The sequence below is a fragment of the Culex pipiens genome, chromosome 1, assembly GCF_016801865.2.
Source record: "Culex pipiens pallens isolate TS chromosome 1, TS_CPP_V2, whole genome shotgun sequence".
NCBI lineage: Eukaryota > Metazoa > Arthropoda > Insecta > Diptera > Culicidae > Culex > Culex pipiens.
The window spans coordinates 123,195,724-123,215,597 of record NC_068937.1 but is presented as its reverse complement, the minus strand read 5'-3'; the positions used below and the strand labels follow the sequence as shown (position 1 = coordinate 123,215,597).

General features: G+C 38.0%; 1 protein-coding gene across 1 annotated transcript in view; it reads right to left on the bottom strand.

Moving 5' to 3' along the window:
- The window catches only part of LOC120427279 (uncharacterized), a 255,636-nt gene that overhangs the window by 60,460 nt on the left and 175,302 nt on the right, over window positions 1-19,874 (bottom strand). The window contains exon 4 of the mRNA XM_039592129.2: window positions 6,287-6,371. Coding sequence (XP_039448063.1) covers window positions 6,287-6,288 — 2 coding nt within the window. The 5' untranslated portion in view covers window positions 6,289-6,371. The remainder of the gene's footprint in view (window positions 1-6,286; window positions 6,372-19,874) is intronic.

The window sequence follows — 19,874 nt, the reverse complement described above, 5'->3', positions numbered from 1 at the left end:
TCCCAAAAGCCAAATTTCCATATCAAAGCTCTGGCTTTCAAGCTTCACCATCAATCCCGCAAATCACGCCGTGACTTCCTCGTGCTTTTCCCAGAATCTGTGGGGTGTGGGGATGGAAAATCCCGCTCTTCCACATAAATTTCGCACTCTGCACACCGGAGGCGGCCCCACCTCCCCGTGACACCATGGCTTTTTATTATTGTAATAAATTTTGACGTCCTCCCAGCGGCAAAATATCTTCTATTCATATGCTCACTTGTACAATACAACATCGCCCACACGTGTGTCATCCACGTGGGGGAAAGTGGGATGGAAATCACTCCCGCTCCACACGACACTCGGGAGGAAGTTTCGAGTGTCCTTTGAAATGAGTCCACTCTCACTTCATATATCACTGTTGCTGGGTGGGTGATGTCATCCCCAGCCGCCTTAAAGTGATTTGGATGATCAGGAATCATTTTTCGGTCCAAAACATTCCCACTGAACACGTGTTGGCCAAGCTGACGATGCTTATGGGACGAGGGAAGAACAACTATTGGTTTGAATAAATTTGTCATTTTTCAAAATGATCTTGCTTTGGAGATAACATCCAGAGGAAAAGTGTGTTTATTTGTTTGGACTAAACTTGTTTTTAGATGAAAACAAGTTTGGCATCAGTTGACGTTTTTTTAATTAAAGTTGTTTCTGCTATCTGCGATAGCTCAGAAAGTATAGCTGATATAAAAATTTATTTACTTTCAAAAGACAGTTTTTAAATAAACATTCTTCTTTACTGTTTAACTTTCTTTTTTTATTTTGACAGTCAAAAAGTTATGAGTTCAGACAGTATTTTCAATGTTTTGAAAGTCGAAAAGTCACGAAAAAAAAAAAACGCACCCCCTTAATTAGAAGTCACGCTATCATTTCAGGGAGTCTGACATAATAGTCAGTCCAGTGAGGTAACACGAAAAGGGCAGGAGTGAAGTAGATTTCCGGATGATTTTCTCATTCTCTCGAATTAGCGTAGACTTTGTCAGACGTTGACAGCCGAAAATCTCGCAATATTTTAGATTGTTTTGTTAGTAAGGAAGTATTTTTTTTGTTTCTAAATTTAGTTTTTTAACATTTTATTTAATTTTTTAATAATTGCGATTGGATTCCATTTTTTTGCTGAAATGGAAAAAAAATCATTCTTTTCAAACTAGCTTTGAAACTTTGCATTAAAAACTGAGTCAGACTTTTTTATCATTGAATTGAATTAAAGGTGTTGTTTCAAGTTTGACGACTCCAATATAAAAAATTAAAAAAAAGACAGACCTACGTATCACGTAAAGAAATTGCAAAAAAAGTCCCTCATATTGCCTTTTCCAGAATTTCTGACGTTTGTTTTGGGTTCCTAGCAAGCTTTTTCATTTCATTATCTGTGTCCATTACCATTACGGAATTATAAACTTTTGAAATTTTCTTAAAACTAGGTAAAATCCGTTTATTTTTTTTGTATTTCCTTAAAAATAAATTGAAATTGTAAGTTTAAACAACAGGGAAATTTTACTCCACTACCTATTTATTGTATCATATTATTCTTGAAAGATAGAACACACCTTGGTAATGGAAGATTTATTCAAAATTCAATTCAGAATTATTAAAAAATCTGTTGAGGAGCCTCATTTAGTATTTTTTATTTTGGGGCACTAATTTCAAAAGCTCTGTTCACAAAATTACCTACTCCCCGCCATCGATCCAATTTGTCTGCCAGTCTGAGACCGCAAGCTTGCAAGCATACTTTTTTCACGTCATTCTTTAAAAGCTTCCCCGAATCGATAAAAACATTTTCCGTTCAAACAAGATAAAACCGCGTCAAACAAACATGCTGACGTTGAACCCGGCGAGGAGAACTGTGTTGGCATTCCAACGTGTGTCATCGTCGTCCCTTCGTTGTCCTAATCTCGTAAACCGCGCCAGCTCCGTCGGTTTTGTATGAAGAGCTTTCGAAGCTTAAGCTGCTTTTCCTGCTTGCTCCTGCTCCTGGAATCTGTTCAGGGGGGAAATCTATATCCGCTTACCACATTCCCCACCCGCACTCACAAGTTGCTGGCCAGAAGATGGTCTATTTTGAAACACACTCTTGAGCACATGTGAGCTAATATTTGATTTTCTACTCTCTTAGCCGTGATCTAGCAAGAGGTTGGTTGGTGGCAAAGGTACTGACTGGATACTGGGTAGCAGGGTATGCAAAAAGGGTTAGGGGGACGACGGGGAAAAAATGGAATTTCAATTTCTAAATGGATAGAGATGCCGAAGCAGATTCTTCATGAGGGTTGGCTGCTGTCGAAGTCTTCGGACCGGGATTCTGGAAACTGGATAATTCTTTCATCTTGACGATGGGTTGTGGGTTGGATTTATAGCGAGAAGATTTGGAACAGAACACGGAAATGTTAGCAGAGGCAAATCCAACAATTGAATTTTACGCCCTGTTGAAATATTTTTTCAAAAAGATCAGAATATTTTGCAAATCTCATTTTTTTTTTATTTGGTCCATAAACAAATTCAAACATCGAGTGTATCCATTTCACACCTTATGTCACAATGTTTACATTTGTTTGTAGGACCTAATAAAAAAACTAACTTAATCCACCTATGTGGTTGATGCCTTCCTCACTTTTACCAACAATGGGTAATATAAATGGTTTGGACACATATTTCAGCTATTTTTTTAGATCCAGAAAAATAAGTACATAACTCGAGACAGGGTTGCCAGATCTTCAATGTTGTGAACTCGTTGGAAAGGTTTTTCGATTACCTAACCAACGATGGGACGGATGATGGATCTGGACATCGTTTACATGCATATAAATGAGATCCGGATATATGTGAAAACACATTTTTATACATAACTTTTGAACTACTTATCGAAACTTTAAACAATTCAATAGCGATGTATGGGACCCTAAACCAAGTCGATTGAAACTGATTTGGTCAAAATCGGTTCAGCCAGTGCTAAGAAAACTCAGTGAGAATTTTGACAAATACATACACACACACACATACACACACATACACACACACATACACACACACAGACATTTGATCAGTTTTCGATTCTGAGTCGATATGTATACATGAAGGTGGGTCTTTGAGCTTTTAATAAAAAGTTTATTTTTAGAGCAGGATTATAGCCTTACCTCAGTGAGGAAGGCAAAAGGACTGTAAATGTTTGATTTTTTTAACATTGAAAACTGGAACATTAGCTGCTGAGGTTTTTTTTATTTATCCGCGTTATCTTAGCAAACAGAGGTCCAATTTTAAATGATTCTTGGACGAAATATTGGGAAAATTTCTGAACTATTTTCTTCTGAAATAAAAAAAAAAACATATTTTTTGCAATTCCGTCGTGAAACTACTTACTTTTCCTGTCATTCTTGAACGACGAAATAGCCTACTTTTCTGTACCAAAAATAACAGAATCGAATAGCAACACTTTTCAAAATAAATGCTGAACAGTTCTACTTTTCAGCACTGAAATGGGTGCTGAAAAGTTGAACTTTTCAGCACTTGTTTCGAAAAGTAACACTTTTCAACATTTTTTTGATTTAAACGATTTATTGACAAAATACGTGAAAATTTGACTTAAAATTTCACTCAATGGGTGTTTTTCGGAATTGCAAAAAATGTTGTATGGAACTCGTTGCAAAACTTGATTTTTTCAGCACTCTTCGTATTTATCCAACTCGGTGAACCTCGTTGGATAAATGTACGACTCGTGCTGAAAAAATCCTCTTTTTGCAACTTGTTGCATAAACTACTATTTCGAAGACTTTTTGTCAAGCAATTTAACGGCTCTTTTGTGGCGATCAGATTTGACCATTTGGGGTTATGTTGAAAATCATCTTTTTATGTAGTCGTATTAGTATTTTTCTCATAACTTCTAAACAACTAGATGACACTTTACAATTTTCAATACCAAGTTATAGGACGCGAAACTGGACCTATTAGACCACATCCGGACATTATTCGTTCGGCCAAAGCCGAGAAAATCAAGTGCATATTTTTCATCAACATCCCCACACACGCGCAAAAATTTGCTCAGAATTGCATTTCAGTAAAGAGCATTTAAGGGTTTACATACATGTAGAAAATCTCAAAATTTCATATTACGCAAAATTGATAATTCCACAAAAAAGATGATTTCCAATCACTCCAATCCTCATGTTACATGAATATATTCCATGATTTATGTGAGTGACAGATGATTTAAGTTTAAAATTTTGCCATGCGCAAAGCGAACTGTCAAACTTTGTGAGCGTTTTTCTCGAAACACAGAGTTGATTAACGGGTGCCACGATGTCTCGAGATGGGATGGACCGAATTATCTGAAATTTGGGATGAAAACTCTCAAGACATATCCTGTGTGCATGACGAAGCCCGATTTTTTACTTTAGCTTTTTTAAAAATACAAAAATCAAAAACTGACGATTTTTTATATGAAAAACACAAACATATTTTTATCTTTTTTTAAATATTTTTTTTTTGAAAATCGGCCTTCGTCATGCACACAGGACCGGTTTAACGAGTCTTCACCAAAATTTTCAGCCGATTTGGTCGAAGCAGTGTTAAGATATCGTGGCACCCGTTTTTTGAAACTGCTTACTTCAAATAGCTATATCTCGGCAAAGATACAACCAAATGTCTTCAAATTTATTTTGTTAAAAGTTGAAAATGTATATTTTAATGCCTTGAAAACAGATTTTAAATAAAATTAAGTGTGTGCTCATACCAACCTCTGACATTTTTGCCGATTTACATGTATGTAACCCCTTAAAGGACGTGTAGATGAACAACTCAAAGAAATTTTGAATTTGATAATTCGTAAATTGATCGAGAACCGATCGAAAAACGGGTTTGTTTACAACTGGCGCTTTGGACCTTTCAAAAACTAACCCGAGAAATGTAGGTTCTCCTCAGTGAGTCTTGTAATAGTTTTCAAAATATAAAAAAAATCAATGTTATAGGGCAACAGAATTGAATTACATCACTAAGAAGTTCAATGTAAATCGAATTGATTTGAATCGGCCAAACAAATGGATTTCTACACCCAAAACCGGGCAGCGCTAATTCGAGAGAATAATGGCCTCGAGACGAGAGAATAGTGGTACCATTTACGGACACAGAGAACACAGCTCGAGATGGGCGAGAGAAATATTCTCTCGAGGTTCATTTGCAAAAAAAAAGTTCATCCGTCAAAACAAAAAAACAAATGTGTCGACTACGGGAATCGAACCAGAGACCTTTGACATACTTACCCAATGACTTAACTGCCTGGGCCACCACAGCTTGGTGACCAAGGAGTGGTCAGATGGCGATGTATGACACTTGTTGGAGATTAATTGTTTCAATTAACGAATGAACCCTTTGTTATGGTGGTGTGGGTTGTTAGCATTATTCTCTCGATTTTGGCGCTGAGCCCTCAATAAATTTTGAGGGAACGATTCTCTCGACTCGGAATTTGGGTGTAGATAAATTCTTCTAGAAATTAAATAAAAAAAGCTTTCAACTTTAAACTCACAATCCAGAACACCGCAACTCGCCAAAACCAATTCCTTGATAATCCTTGGATCAGCCTTTCTACCCAACCCTTCCAAGCAGACTTTTGTTGACAAAAATACTCTCTCGACTCCAAAAACGGGGTATACGGTGCACCCTTGGTTAAATTTCTGCCAAGCCAAGCAAAGTATCGCCCCGTCAACAGCCAGACGACAACGACTTCCAAGGCAAGGATCCTATTACTCTTTAATAATAAAGTCTTTTTGTTGGAGAGTTTTCCCTTCGCCAGTCAGCCATCAAAGAATAAAGAAATTGATTTTCCGCTCTTCTTGCTTTTTTTCTTGGCCCAAATTTTGAAACCCCGAGAGTTGCCAAGAAAAGGATTGTCCTCTCCAAGTAAGCAAATGAGAAAATGCTGCTGCTGAAGATTCCTTGGAACGTCCCCGGGAGGACAAAGGCTGAACACCGTTCCGGCCAAGGATTCCCTGCCAGCTGATGCCCGGTCTATTCGGAGAAAAACTACTTTTGTTCGAACATCACTTTGGCTTTGAAAATGAGAAATCAAAGTTTGCTCTAAGCTGTTCCTTCCTCGCAAACTCAACCGTACCCAGAACTTGGAGTCAATAGTCTATACCTGCGGAGCTGCTGGCCAAGGGACGGCCACCAAGCAGAACAGAGTGGGGAAAAAGTTCAATCTGGCAAACATCATAAAATGTAAAACAGTTTCGGATGAATCTTAATAAGCTTTGAGAGCTGAAAAACTTACATCGTGTGATTTTCTGGGAGTTTTATTTTTTTGCTGCAACTGCCTTTATCTGACGGCGTTCAACTGATGAACATTTCTTCGGGAGCTGAAAGAGAATGGAAAACGGGAAAAACTTTGTTAGATTTATTAGTTTTCGAACGCGAACGACAAGTGTTGGAAAATGTAGGAGGGAAGGTAAGCCACACACACTTGGACCTTGTGGACTATTTTCCATACAAATAAAATTATTGTGTGGACCATGGACAGATCCCAATCGTTTTTAGCTTTGAACTTTGTCAAACAATCACAAACAAATTCAAACAGATTTTCCCATCCCAAATTGTCAAACTTTCAACAGCTCATTTCCCATTTTGTCTCCAAATCACTTCTCCAAGGGGATCTCAAGTATCGTCACCTTGAGAGCTCCCTAAACACTCTCCACTCGAAAAAAAAAAGAACATCTTGTTTTGTCGTGTCCCCGTGTTTATCTAGAAATGTTCCCATTTTGGCCATATTTCCAACCTCTTTTGCAAACATATTCATCGAAATGGCCCTCGGGGAACGTGGAATTTGCAAAACCTGACGGGACGATGGCCACTGGCTTCGGCCAAGTTTCGCCGGCACACGGCAATTTCCGCGAATCTGATCTGAGAGCCCTCGCGATTTACACGTTTTTGGACACGTCATTCACATCCTAGCTTGGAAGTGGAAAAAAAATTGGGAGATACATTTTGAAAAAGGTCATTTCTTAGAAAGGAATAAATTTAAAATGTTTTCAAACAATTCTCAGCAAAAAAACTAATAAAAAAAGCACACATAAATGAAAAAATCAACTTGTCCCTTCTGAGTTGTTAGCTCCGAATTTCCTCCGAAACGACCTGCGCTCCGTGAGAGGTGTTGACAGTGGCTGTGGGAGACCAACCAAAGTGAAAATATTGCCCACCTCCGCCTCTCCTTCTTTTTTTCCCCACCCAAAGGCCATTTCAAAAGTTTTTTTTTCTCTCCGACACGTGAAATGGAAAAATAAAATGTTTTGAAAGCATTTTGATGTCGATGAAGGACGCGCGTCCGAGACGAGTTCAGGTTGATGGGGGCAATTTCGCTGGGCGCTGCCACGTGGAAAAGACTGTGTTACTTTTTTTTTGTTCACTGGCTGACGCGGACAATGTGCCCACGTGGCCACTAACTTTTTGTTGGAATTTTAGATGACTTTAGTACGGCCACTGGAGAGTGACGGGTGACTTTACTGGAGGATGATTAGCAGGAAAATGTTGAATCAGCTTTGATTTTTTTTACAGTTTAGTAAAATGCATAATGTAGACAAATGTTGGGAATAGTAGGTAGCTTATGTAACAAAAAGCAAAAATAAAATTCGATCAGCACGAGCCGTGCATTTACCAAACAAGGATTAACGAGTTGAACTAAACTAAAGTTATTTTGCATCATTGGTTCTCCATACATTGGCAGCTGTCAGTAAAATATTCGAAAATCTATCTATTTTGGAAACGAATTTTCGGATCGATTTCTTATCTTCAGCAAAGTTGTTGGTAATGAAAAAAATATTTGAAATGTGACAAAAAATAAATTGCGAAAAACTACAATTTCTAACCAAAATTATAGTTTTTGAAAATGTTTCAGATGAAAAAAATGCAAAAAAAATTGCTACGGTACAAGTTAGTCAAAATTAATTTGGCAGTGATGCCAATTGCTCGAAAAACATGAGTTTTTTGAAATTCATAAATAAAATTACTAATAAAGAAGAAAAAATCCAATAAAATATCTTTTTTTTTTCTTTTTTAAATGTTTTGAACAAAATGATATTTTTTTTATTTGTATTTAATAATTGCAATTAAAAAACTGGACAAATTATAGCATTTTTTGGAGGCTGGACCTCGAATATTTATTGCTAGTTTTCTTTACCAAAATTGGTTGAAGCACCAAATCTAAAATGAGTTGCTCAACTTTTCTCAATTATTGAACATTTTAAATTTTCATGTCTCAATTTACAACATATAATTTCGAATTTTTGTCAAAAAAAATCTCAATTTGCATTTCGTAATAAGTGAATGCATTTAACTTATTTCCTTGAGTGCTTAAAACTAAACCCACTGCACATAAAAAAAACCCTGAAACGTGTGACGCACACGTGAAGTGCACTTTCCGAGCACATGCACATAAATTACACGTTTTCGCCAAAAACCAAAAAAAAAAAAGCACGCCTCCCCAAAAAACAGCTGACTTTCACGTGTGTAAGCAAAAAAAAGAATCATCTGCTAACCAAAACTCCACTGCTTTAAACGAAATAAAATGGAATGAGCCGAGCTTGGGGAGCCAGGATTTCACCTAGATATGTTTGGCCCATTTTTATTTTACTTTCCCCCTCACTCCTAGAACCAGGCGGGCTGGCAGGGTCATTACATATTTTATGACCGGGCGGGGAAGGTGCCGGTCCCCAGAAGCTTTGGATGTCCCCGCTGGGCCATAATTCTTCGTTGGCCACCGCGGCGGCAGACCGGTGTGCGAACGAATAAAAAAAATGCTTTCACAGCTCTCTTATCTCTGGGAGAGGTTTTTTTTTGGTTTAATACAGGATGAAGAGATTCAGCTCAACAAAAACATTGGTTTATTTTCAGGGTTTATGATGTGACCATAGTTGCTTATGCTTATTTAACAAAAACCTGACAAAGAAAATTTTGCAGAAAAAATCGGATTATGAGAATTGCACTAAAGTCGGGTGATTACCACTCGCGCTCGCTATCTCAATGCAATTCTTATTGAGTGTTGCTAGTTAATCAACTGAGCTAGGCTGTAGACAGATTTGAAATTCAATTCTGAAAAAAAAAAATCAAAATAGTTATTTTGCTCTTTAATCGAAACTTAAATAAATGGAATACCCTAATAAGAGGAATGCTAATCTCCGGTTGCCAACGCTACTAGGTTTGCTTGTATGTGTGTGTAGGTGTCCCTGTGGCTAGAGAAACCACAAAACTGTCAATCGATACCCAACTCACACACACCTACACTCTACAGTCATCCCCTGACGAAGCGTATCTAATAAAGCTTTCAACCAGTCAGTGTTGCCAACTAGGTAGATCAAAAGGAAGGAGGGGCTGGTAGACGACTCTATTCACATGGTTGGATGGGTTTTTTAGCGGAGCGCGAAACGCTGACCGTCTAGCTCGTGGCGTGGCCCGGACTGGCCAACAGGTTCAACGCAACCAGTCAGTCGTGGAAATGGAAACCGACATTTCAGCGATTGGATGGCGTTGTCGAGTTTTTTTTCGGAGGTTCGGCGGAAAGGGCAGTTTAGGATTGGGTGGTTCCACGGTGGGATTAGTTTGAAGTGGAAATATCTTGTGTGTATTGATGGGTTTAGCTTACATGATTTGTTCTTTAAAATCATACCTTAATAAGCTGTCAAAGTTCACCCCATTGGTATCTTGATTTTCTATCTTGAAAAGGTTTATTTCCCAAAACTTTAATTTCTTTCAAAGGGAAAATATACCCTTTCTAATCAAACACCTAACTTCGTCATATGAAAGAGTTTGATGCTCGATTAAAGCTCCAAAAATACTAATTGGGCTATAAACTTACCAGCAACAGCACCGCCTCGAGTAAGCACGCAAATGTATGCCACTTACGGGCCAAAAAGATCATATTCAATGCACTTTTGATCATAATTTCTATTTTGCGAGACCATTTCTCATTTTGGTGGCACACACATCCACACGCAAGATGATAGGTTAACTGCTTAACGAAAGTCGCCATAGATATCTTTTCACTTGCGCTAACGTTTTCAAAGTGCTTGAGATATAAAATTGCTTCCAACTACCGGCAACATGTTCTTTTGCACATTAGTTAGTCACTCGCATGAAAAATAATTCCGAAACATGTAAATAATTAGCAAGCACCATTAACAAAACAAACGCGCCAAGTCTTTTGACGTTTGACTTTTGACGACCCATTCCAATCGAAGGCTGGAGAAAACCGAGCGAGAAGTGAAGGTAAATAAAGAACAAAGGGTGGCCACCAACACCACCAGCATCGCCTGTTGGAGTGAGCCAGTGATGCCAGGAAATTTTCTCTATAAATGATACTTTTCGTGAGTATTCGCTTAAAATTTCATCAATTTTGGCAGCACTAAGGAAGAAAAAAAGATCTAAGCTGAAAATAGGAAAATGTGTGTGGCCCAATGCACTCGACTGATTTGAATGCATTTGGGAAATATTTTTTTAAATGCTTGTAAAAGGAATAGCATAACTTTTAATAAAAGTGAAAATAAACAGAAATGTTCACAAAAAGTTGCTCTACTCGTTGGTGTACTTGGTTTTAGTAAATTTCAAGGAACACTCCAGATTATCCAGCATCATTTAAACACGACCGCTTATTAGGCTTAAAATGGGTATATTTCCCCTATGTTGATATGTTTAAGTGGACCAAACAGGGAAAAGTTTTGGCATGTTTTTGCATGAAGTTTTGAATGTTGGAATTGAAAAATACTCTACATTTTTTTTGAGAAATTCACCGTTTTAAGGTACATTGGTATTTTTTTTTTGATTCTTTATCCGATCTAATAATTCGTCAAAAAACAATTCTTTTACCAATTTATAATCTTCAAAAAGCATGTTTCGTGTGACCGAGGACTTCGGATGATTGAGTCTGGGCTGTATAGTGAGTCATTTGAATATCTAAAAGTGTAACAAACTAACCCGTTTCATGGTCGGTGGCCACTTCACGCGGTCTTTTCAACTTTTCAAACCCAACTCGCCCTTCCATCCCGAATATCAAAATTACATTGACAGATTGATAAATGTGTCATTCGTTTGTTACCGAAATTGTCCCTTTCCCCGACATATTGTTGGGTCCAGAAGCTGTGACAGCTGTGCGTTTGTTTGTATATGTTGACGGCGATATTGGCGTACGAACGGTTCAAATATTGCCACGGAAAAACATGAAAATAGACGCGAACGCACACGAGAAACAGATTTGAGGTTGCGGTTCGCTGGAGAATGGTGGAAGGTGTTTGCCACCAGGGGGCTAATTCGTCATTTCGGTCGAACAAATTCGGAAAGTGTGAGCTGTCAGCGAGGATTTCTCCCCGCACCCCGCTCAAAAGCTGGTTGTGGCTCCAGATGGTGGCACAATTTTGGAATCGATCAATTTGTTGAAAGTGGCAAATTTCAGGGGGAAGTTAATTTTGGTGGGAATGTCGGGTGGGAAAAGCGTTCTCTACGAAAATCTTTTTTAGATCCCGGGAAAATCGACAGAGTATCGATGCTTTGAAGTTCCAACGAGGTGTGAGCCACGCGATAGATTGTACGGTTGAGCGCAAACAAGAAAAAACATTTTCAAATTGAGCATTTCCTGGAAAAGTCACTGACGAGCTCGAAGGCGCTCTTTGACGTTGGAAGATTGTGAAAGGATGCTTATCGAAAGCAAATATTGAGGTGTCTGAAGAGGAGTCTATTTCTAGAGGGCTTTAGGAGTAGAAATTTGTGGCTAGAAAATCAACAAGCAAGGATAAAAGGTAGAATTCTCTAATTTGAGCATCATGGACAAATTATTTAAATATGATGAAATATTTTATAGATTTTTATCAGTCTACATTTTTAAATTAGATGTTTACTACACCCAGAACTGGGTATCGGCATACGAGAGGATAAAGAGCACGATTCGGTAGTAAAATGGTACTGTGTGCGGACGGAGAGGATAAATCCCGAAATTACCGAGAGTACTTTACTCATGGGTTCATCTTCAAAAAAAGTTCATCTATCAAAAAAATGTACCGGCACCGAGACTCGAACCCAAGACCTTCGGCATATTGAACCGTGCCTTTGCCGTATGGGCCACCTTGGTTCGGTGACTAAGTGGCGGTCATTTGTCTATATAAGTCACTCAATAGGATGAACTGTTCCAATGAACGAATGAACCACGAGAGGACTATACTCTCGCAAAATAGCACTTTCCTGACGTTTCTTTTCGTGAGGACTATCCCCTCGTTCTTTAACTTTGAGTGTACAAACAAACAAGCGTCACTTCCTAAAATCCCAAAGATTCAACCCTTTCCATGGAGAGAAGCGTTTCTTCTGAGCAAAAACAGAAGCAGCAGCTAATTTAACGATATTTTTATGCCGTAGCCATAAAGCCTTGGCACAAGACGACGCGCACTATTAATGTCGAGCAAATTGTTTAATAACTTGTTTATTCTTCCAGCGCTCATAAACGGTGCCATTTTCTTGAGTCCCCGTTCTTCTCTGGGGTGACCACGTGGTATTTCAGTGTGGTCAGAATCCGGATCCGAAAATAACCTTTAATTTACACACCGTTAAAAAAAATCAGGATAATATTATATTTGGGAATGAATACATCTTTTGTGCGCTTTTTTCTGTCTTAATTGAGGTAGAATAACATCATGAAAGAGGTAATATTACACCTTCCAGATTTACACAATTTTTCTCTGTGTATCTTTTAGCATAATTTTGGATATGTTGTTATACATGTTTTGTAGCAATTTTATTTGACACAGAAATAAACAGCGGCATATGTTAATCGAAGGAATGGGATTCCTGAAAGTCTATTGGCAGTCCATCCGACTGGTTTATGGCAACAAGGATTGTAGGCCACGAGATTTGCTGTGTTTTAGCATGTTGTAGTGTTAAGCATTTTTATAGAATCTTTTTAGTTTGTTTTGCATATTGGGGCATTTTGGCGTGCGTTAAATCGATTTCAATTCTGAAATATTCAATTGATAAGTTTTTGATGCTGAGTCAAAATCGCTCTCTTAGCTCTTTAGTCAAAACAATAAAAAGTAAAAACCGTTACCCTTCGTTACCTTATTAACATTTATTTTTAGACTAGAAAGCGAAATCCCATTTTAATAGATTTTGCGTTTTCTCACTTTTTGTTTGAGATAAACTTTTCAAATCATTCTTCCGATTTCCAGAGTTCTTTGTTAGTCACATTTCCCTTTTTTTAAAACAGCAAGCCGAGAAAAACGCAAGGCTAATTTGACCCGCCCATAAGCCTACGTGTTAGGGGTGGGGGGGTGACAAAAACTGGGAAAAATATTTGCAATGGTCTTAATCATAAAAAGAGGTAATATTCAACCAATTCAAATTTCAACCGTCCAAAATTAAACTTTTTTTTATCTGTGTGGAATAAACAACTAAATTTTATTGGTTTTCCTGACAGTTTACATGATTTTGAACAAAACTGCATCAAAAACTCAAAATCGACGAAATCACATACAGGACAGACTTGATTTGAGGGGCAGTTGAATCGAATTAACTGGTTGCATTCAACTCATTGTACGGTCAAATACGATATCAAATTGTTGCTTCAAAAAGTAATACAAAAATTGATCTATGGTTTTTTCTCTAAATTTATTCTTCTTGAAAGAGCTATCAAAATAAAAACTTAGATTGCGAAGGCTTATGAATTTATCTCAGTCGAAAGGTTCTCCAACTCTTTGAATTGCAAATGCAACATCCTGAAGCAGAACTGTTAAATTTTAATATAATAATAATAGAAAATAACATTCATAAGTTCTGTATAACAAAATGTTGTTGATAAATACGTGACCAGAAAACGTCTCATATATTATGATTTAGATTTATGAAAGATCTTTCAACCAAGTCCAACAACTTGGAGAACCGAACACTGCAAAGTATTGCAGATTTGCATTTGTCTTTCACATTTAAACAGGAATTATATTGAATCAGTTCTAACATTTACAAACATTTTTTATTCATGCTTGCAGTTTTCATTGAAATCATCGAGGCATTCATTTTGCAAAAGTTCGAACTAATTTCTGTCGTCTGGCAACATATAACCAAAACTTTAACTCCCAAACCCACATCATTACAGCAAATAGGGGGAGCCACATTGTCTACGCTGGTCTTCGCCATGTCAACCAGCTACTGTGGGCTACTGCTAAACCATAATATTTTGCGATGGCTCCAGCAAACAGAATCCTCCACCCAGTCGCAAAATCACAACTGATTTCTGTCGTAGCTGTATGGCCCGAGCATGGACTCAAATCAGGACCCATATCAGAACCATTCGCAGTTTGGGAAGGAGAGCATAAAACTGTGGCAGCAGAACTTTAACTGCACACATAAACCAAAAATGAGACTGTAAACATAAACTGATTGCAGATTGGTCTCTCTGATTTTTGGGTGTTTTGCAAACTGTTCAGCTATTTGAGATGCTTACATCAGAATGGAAATAAATTGATTGGAAAATTTAATTCAGCTTTTCGATCCACAGCCGAACAAATTAGTTTAATTAATCAATTCAATTTGCAATATGTTGAACATTGTTTTTGGGATGTTACCAATTAGTGATACATCCATTAATTCAATTCAACTCTGTGGGTGTAATAAATTTTTGCGGCCAGACACTTGAATCGATCCATCTATATTTTATTCACCAGCTGAAAACGTGCTCAATTCGAGCTCAAGAATTCGTGAAGCTCGCCAACGAAATAAAAAATGAAACATGTACCGGAGAAAGCTAAAAAAACTTTTTCAGAAACACTTAACAGCTTTTCGCAGCCTCGTTCCAGCTTCCAAAATTTCACCACAGAATCGAAAACATAACTCACTTCCGGCGGAATGTTTTGCCAAAGATGGAAGCAGAGTTGTTTCGAGACGGTGTTTTTTTCCTGGGCCCATAATGGGATCAACCAGTGTGATGGAGCTTGTGAAAATTTGATTTTGATAAATTGATAAATCGTGGCGGTTGGTTGGCAATTTTGTTGAATGATTTAGTCGACGATGCCTCAATCATCGCAATGTGTTTGATAACATCTGATTGTTTACTGACGAAATTTCTCCGTTTGCTTTCATCAGTCATATTTACAACCAAACGAAATTAGTGCTCACGATACAAAAAAAATCCAATTTCCCAAAACAACAAGGAAACATCGCCCGTACACACACCCAATGGTCCGGAAAGGATTGATTTCCGGGGTGGGTTTGCCATATTTTCCGGCACAGCTTCCCCTTCGCCGTTTCCTAGTTTTACTACTTTATTGACAAGTGGTGCGTTCCGGAGTAAAACAAAGTGAAGGTTCGCCGGATATATCGATTGTCGTTTTATGCGTTTGCGATTTGCTCCATTGGCAAATTGTTTTATCGGCGAGACCACTTGGGCTGACGTTGGATGTAGGTTGTGTCGGCGAAATGTTTTTGGAAGAAATGCGATTTCTTGATTTTTGGAAACAGAGGAAAGGATTTGTGCAGAAGCTGCCAAAACGGAACAGGCAATTCGAGATAGTTCGATAGCCGCTTAGCTTCCGAACAGCTCTCTGAACTTGTAAACCACTCAATTAATTGCTTGACAACTTGACTGCTGAACTGTTAAACACCATGACTGATCGACTGTTCAACTCCTCAATCGTTGGAAAGCTTGACTACTCAGCTGCTCAACTGCTCAACTTTTTGACTGCTGAACGTTTTGGATTGGTTACTTTTAGAGTCCGGAATCTAGAAAGAACAAAAAAAATGGCCACACCGGATTAGTCAGAACCGACTATTTTTCGTTACAGTCAAACGACGAGGTCATAAAGCATTGCTCCAACCATCACTTTCGGCAGAAAGTTCTGCAGTTTTCCCCTATTCGCCAAAAAACGACGAGACCTCACATGCTGCAAATGGGGTCCAAATTTACGACGACTATCTCGGAATGAAAATCCACAGCGAGTGTGCAAAAGCTTCTGAGTCTCCCGGAGTGCTCCCAAAGCTAGAGAGACCAATTTCCGTTTCGAGCCGGGACTTATCCTGCTAATGAGGAAATATGACGTAGGCTAGGCTTCCCGGAATAGATTACCGGGCCTAATCCTGGTCTGGGTCTCGTTGCGAAGTGATTCCGGGAATGACCGGCGGGGACGTTTTTGCAGCACAGGCCTAGGATCACTGGGTTTATTCTGGGAGAGTACTGCGAGACAACATTTGCAACTTTGCTGGACGATCTGAATGATTAGTTAGACGCTGTGACTAGTATGCCGTGCATAACTTTGACTTGGTTAGGGGTGAGCATGCTCCTGAGTTCTGATACACAGAAACAAAAAAGTCTAATGTAAAATGTGCTGAAAAAGTAAACGAAAACATGTTTAACTTTATTAGGTTTTTGTCAATGTTGTGTGAATTATGGAAAATTTAATGCAGACCGCTACAGAGACCACAGACATTTCAGCACATTGTCAAACAAAATTTGATTTTTTAAAGAGAGTTGTCAGCCTTACCACCAAATGGTCAGTGGCCGAGGTGACCGGTTACAACTATAGATTCCTATCATCACAGTTTCATGTTTTCCTCTAATAGAGCAATTCGGCTACAGCTTACAAATTGGTCAACCATGAAGTCGATCCCTAGTCTAATTTGTTAGCAGATGAAATCAGTTTCCGATTGCTCTCCTATTCAAGCTTTTAATTGTTGTCATCAATTCAACTGCCCACAACACCCAATGGAAAAAATCGCTTTCATTTGCCGATGATCAACAAAAGTTTGCACCCAACTTTGATTCCCTTTGAAATGTGGGGAATGTTTGTCACAGGGCCCGAAAAAAAAAGAAGCAGACGAATGCAAAGCAAAATATTGACCAGTTTGAGGCCGGTTGGCAAAGAATGCAATAGTGTTCTGAGATGACTGGTTGCCAAATAATCCCATTTGCTTGAAGTGGTTTCGGTATGTGCCCGAAACGAAAGAATTTGCAGCCAGAAAAGCAAACAACTGGACTGTTGTTCTGGAGCTGAAAGTGTGCAGCTGTCGTGAACACTGATAATACTGCTCTGAAACGCATAGTTGTCCCAACTGATAATTTTCATAAAAGCTTAACCAAGTTTTGCCGAAGAGATGGCAGAAATCAAAAAATACGTCGAGTATTTTGTGTTTGTTGGCTTTTGCAAAACAGAACAATAAGACAAGGATTTCGAAGTAATATTTGGGCATCATTTAGTCATTTAATTTCCAGCAAAAGTCAATAACATTTCTACCTGACCAAAGAACTTTGCCATTTCATATTACCAAGACAAATAGAATGCACTGACAAATAACAAGTACAAATGGAAAAAAAGTAAAAAATAAAAAGTAAAAAATGAACAATTTACTTTAACTTAATTAACGAATTAAACTGGCAAATAATCTAAGTTAAAAATTTACAATTTTATAACCTGGTAAAAGAACAAGTTTTGCTCTACTCAGAAATTAAAATTTTACAGGAAAAAATCAGAAGACATACCTTAATCAATCAACATCGATTAACACCAGCCAAATTTGAGCTACTCTAATCTGTCAAGCACCTCTTTTCATAACTAATATCATCTATTTCATTGATTCCCTGCGACAACACTGTGTCACATTTGATTGCTGCAGGAACAGTGCCCACTTTCCGAAAGCCACATGTATCCACTTTCAGGCATTTAAAAAATCGAAAGTAACACCAGCCAGCCGTCACAGTGAAGTGGAGGTTTTCCCGCGGCAGGAAAAGGCAAATTGAAACATTGCATTGAACTTTTTTTTTTCTCTGTTTTGATAGTGCGTTAGCTGTGAAAAAAAAAAATGATGGAATATTAATGGATAGATTTATGATTCTTGCGAATACTGGTTACAATTAGTGTCAGTTTTTATTGGGATGTAATTTGATTTAACTAGTAAAGTTACATTAAATTTGTAATTTTTCATCAATGTTTCTTTTTTAAGTTGAAAATACCTATAGATTTACTTTTTAAAAAACTGTTTTTTTTTGTATAAAGTGATCTTGCCCTGGAACGTGTTTCAAATCTAGCAAACCCTTTCAAAAGGTTCTTTCTGTATAGGAAACCCAAAGTACATAGGACTCAAATCTCAACCAAATCTTTCAGTTCAAGGAGCAAAAGATTCGTTTTTCAATTTGTGATAATGTGTAGAAGAGCAAACGTTTTAAAAAATCAATCTGGCAAAACTGTGTCGATTTTTTTGGTGTGCCTTTTAAAATTCCAGTTTTACGATGTTGTCCCGTCACGCTACATTTTCATTTCAGGAGAAGCACAGGTATAATATTGTTCATTATGCATGTCATTTCTATGTTGGAAAATCATTTATCTTTTCAAATATGTAATAACATTGGGGGGTTTCTTCTTTAATTGTGCCACTACAGCCAAAACGCTGAAAAAAACTTGGGAATTTTTTGAAAAGGAGCCGAAGAATCGGTCATAGATGGTTATGAAAAAGTATTGAAAATGTATTCCAAGAAAGAGATTACAATTCAAGAGCTTTGTGCTAAGTTCCTTGTCATATTGGTCATGTGTAACATAACATATTGAAATCCAAAAATGGTAACTTTGATATATTTCAAGGCTCTGTTTCTCTGTTTTTAGAAAAAACAATGAAAAGTTGGTTGGTAATTGGTTGGTATGAAATTCATTTAAAAAAAGACATTTTATTTCATGAACAGATTGTCTAAGATAATTTATATTAAAACTTTCAAACTCAGTTCAATATCAATTTAAGTAACTAGTTTTCACCTATTTTCCAGATAATTAAAACTGAAAGAAAGGAATGCTCTTTTATTGCCCCCCAGTGCGTGGCTTTTGCACTTTGCTCAAGTTTTGCTCGCAGACAAAAAAAATCTTCATTTTATTCGCGAATGCACGTCGGAATTTCATAAAGTTAATCCCGCCCGTTTTATTTTTATCACCCTGAGAGCACCCCTCTATACTGTAAAGTTTCCTCCGTGACCAGCGTCCGCAAAGTGCATCTTTCGCCGGAGATGATGATGTTGCTGCCACCCCCTTTTCAATGGTGGTCGACGCAGGCCACTTATAGTACAGAAAAAAAATGGTTGGGGCAACAAAAATCACAGCCTCAGTGCAGCGGAAGGGGGAGGACACTAGTGAAATGCAACAATAATTCACTTCCTTTCGCATCATAAAAATAATAATCATAATAATGCCCCCCTGGTCACTCGTTTGCTTAGGGTGAAAATCTAGAAAAGTGGGGGTGGTGCAAAAGTGGCATGCAACACCCCTACCCCACACCACCCACTTTTTCTTTCCTTTTGTTAAACTTAAGGGTGATGTTGTGAGAGTGAAGAAAAGAGGAGAGGGTCACTGCATTGTCAAAGGCTGGGCTTCCCCCCTACCCTTTGGGAGCAAGTTGGGGAGAAGAACGGAACTTCATGCTCTTTTGCCGTTGCTGCGACGAAAAGCCGGAAAGAATCTCCGCCGCGAGTGAAAAGATTTGCAGGAGGGGTTGAGAGGAGGATGCACTGCACACCAGTTGTACAAGAAAAGCACATTGTTGGCCTGGGCAATGGAGCTTTCGCGTTGTTACTTTTATGCCAGGAATGTTTGCCCTCACCCTTGAATGCTGAACGCTACCGAGAGGTACTAGGTATCTGGCGCAGGAACATTATAAACAGATAGCATTTTTTGAAATTCTTTGTTTTTAAATATTATATACAGAAAAAATACCAAAAACTTAGAGACTCTTTTTGCTGAGATACAGCTACAAACAGGAAAAAATGGGACAGTTGGCAAACTTGTATGGACGAACCAATGACGCTCAATGATTTCTTCACCCAAAGGAAATAAATATATCAAAATCTGCAACAGTGGATTTGCTGCAGA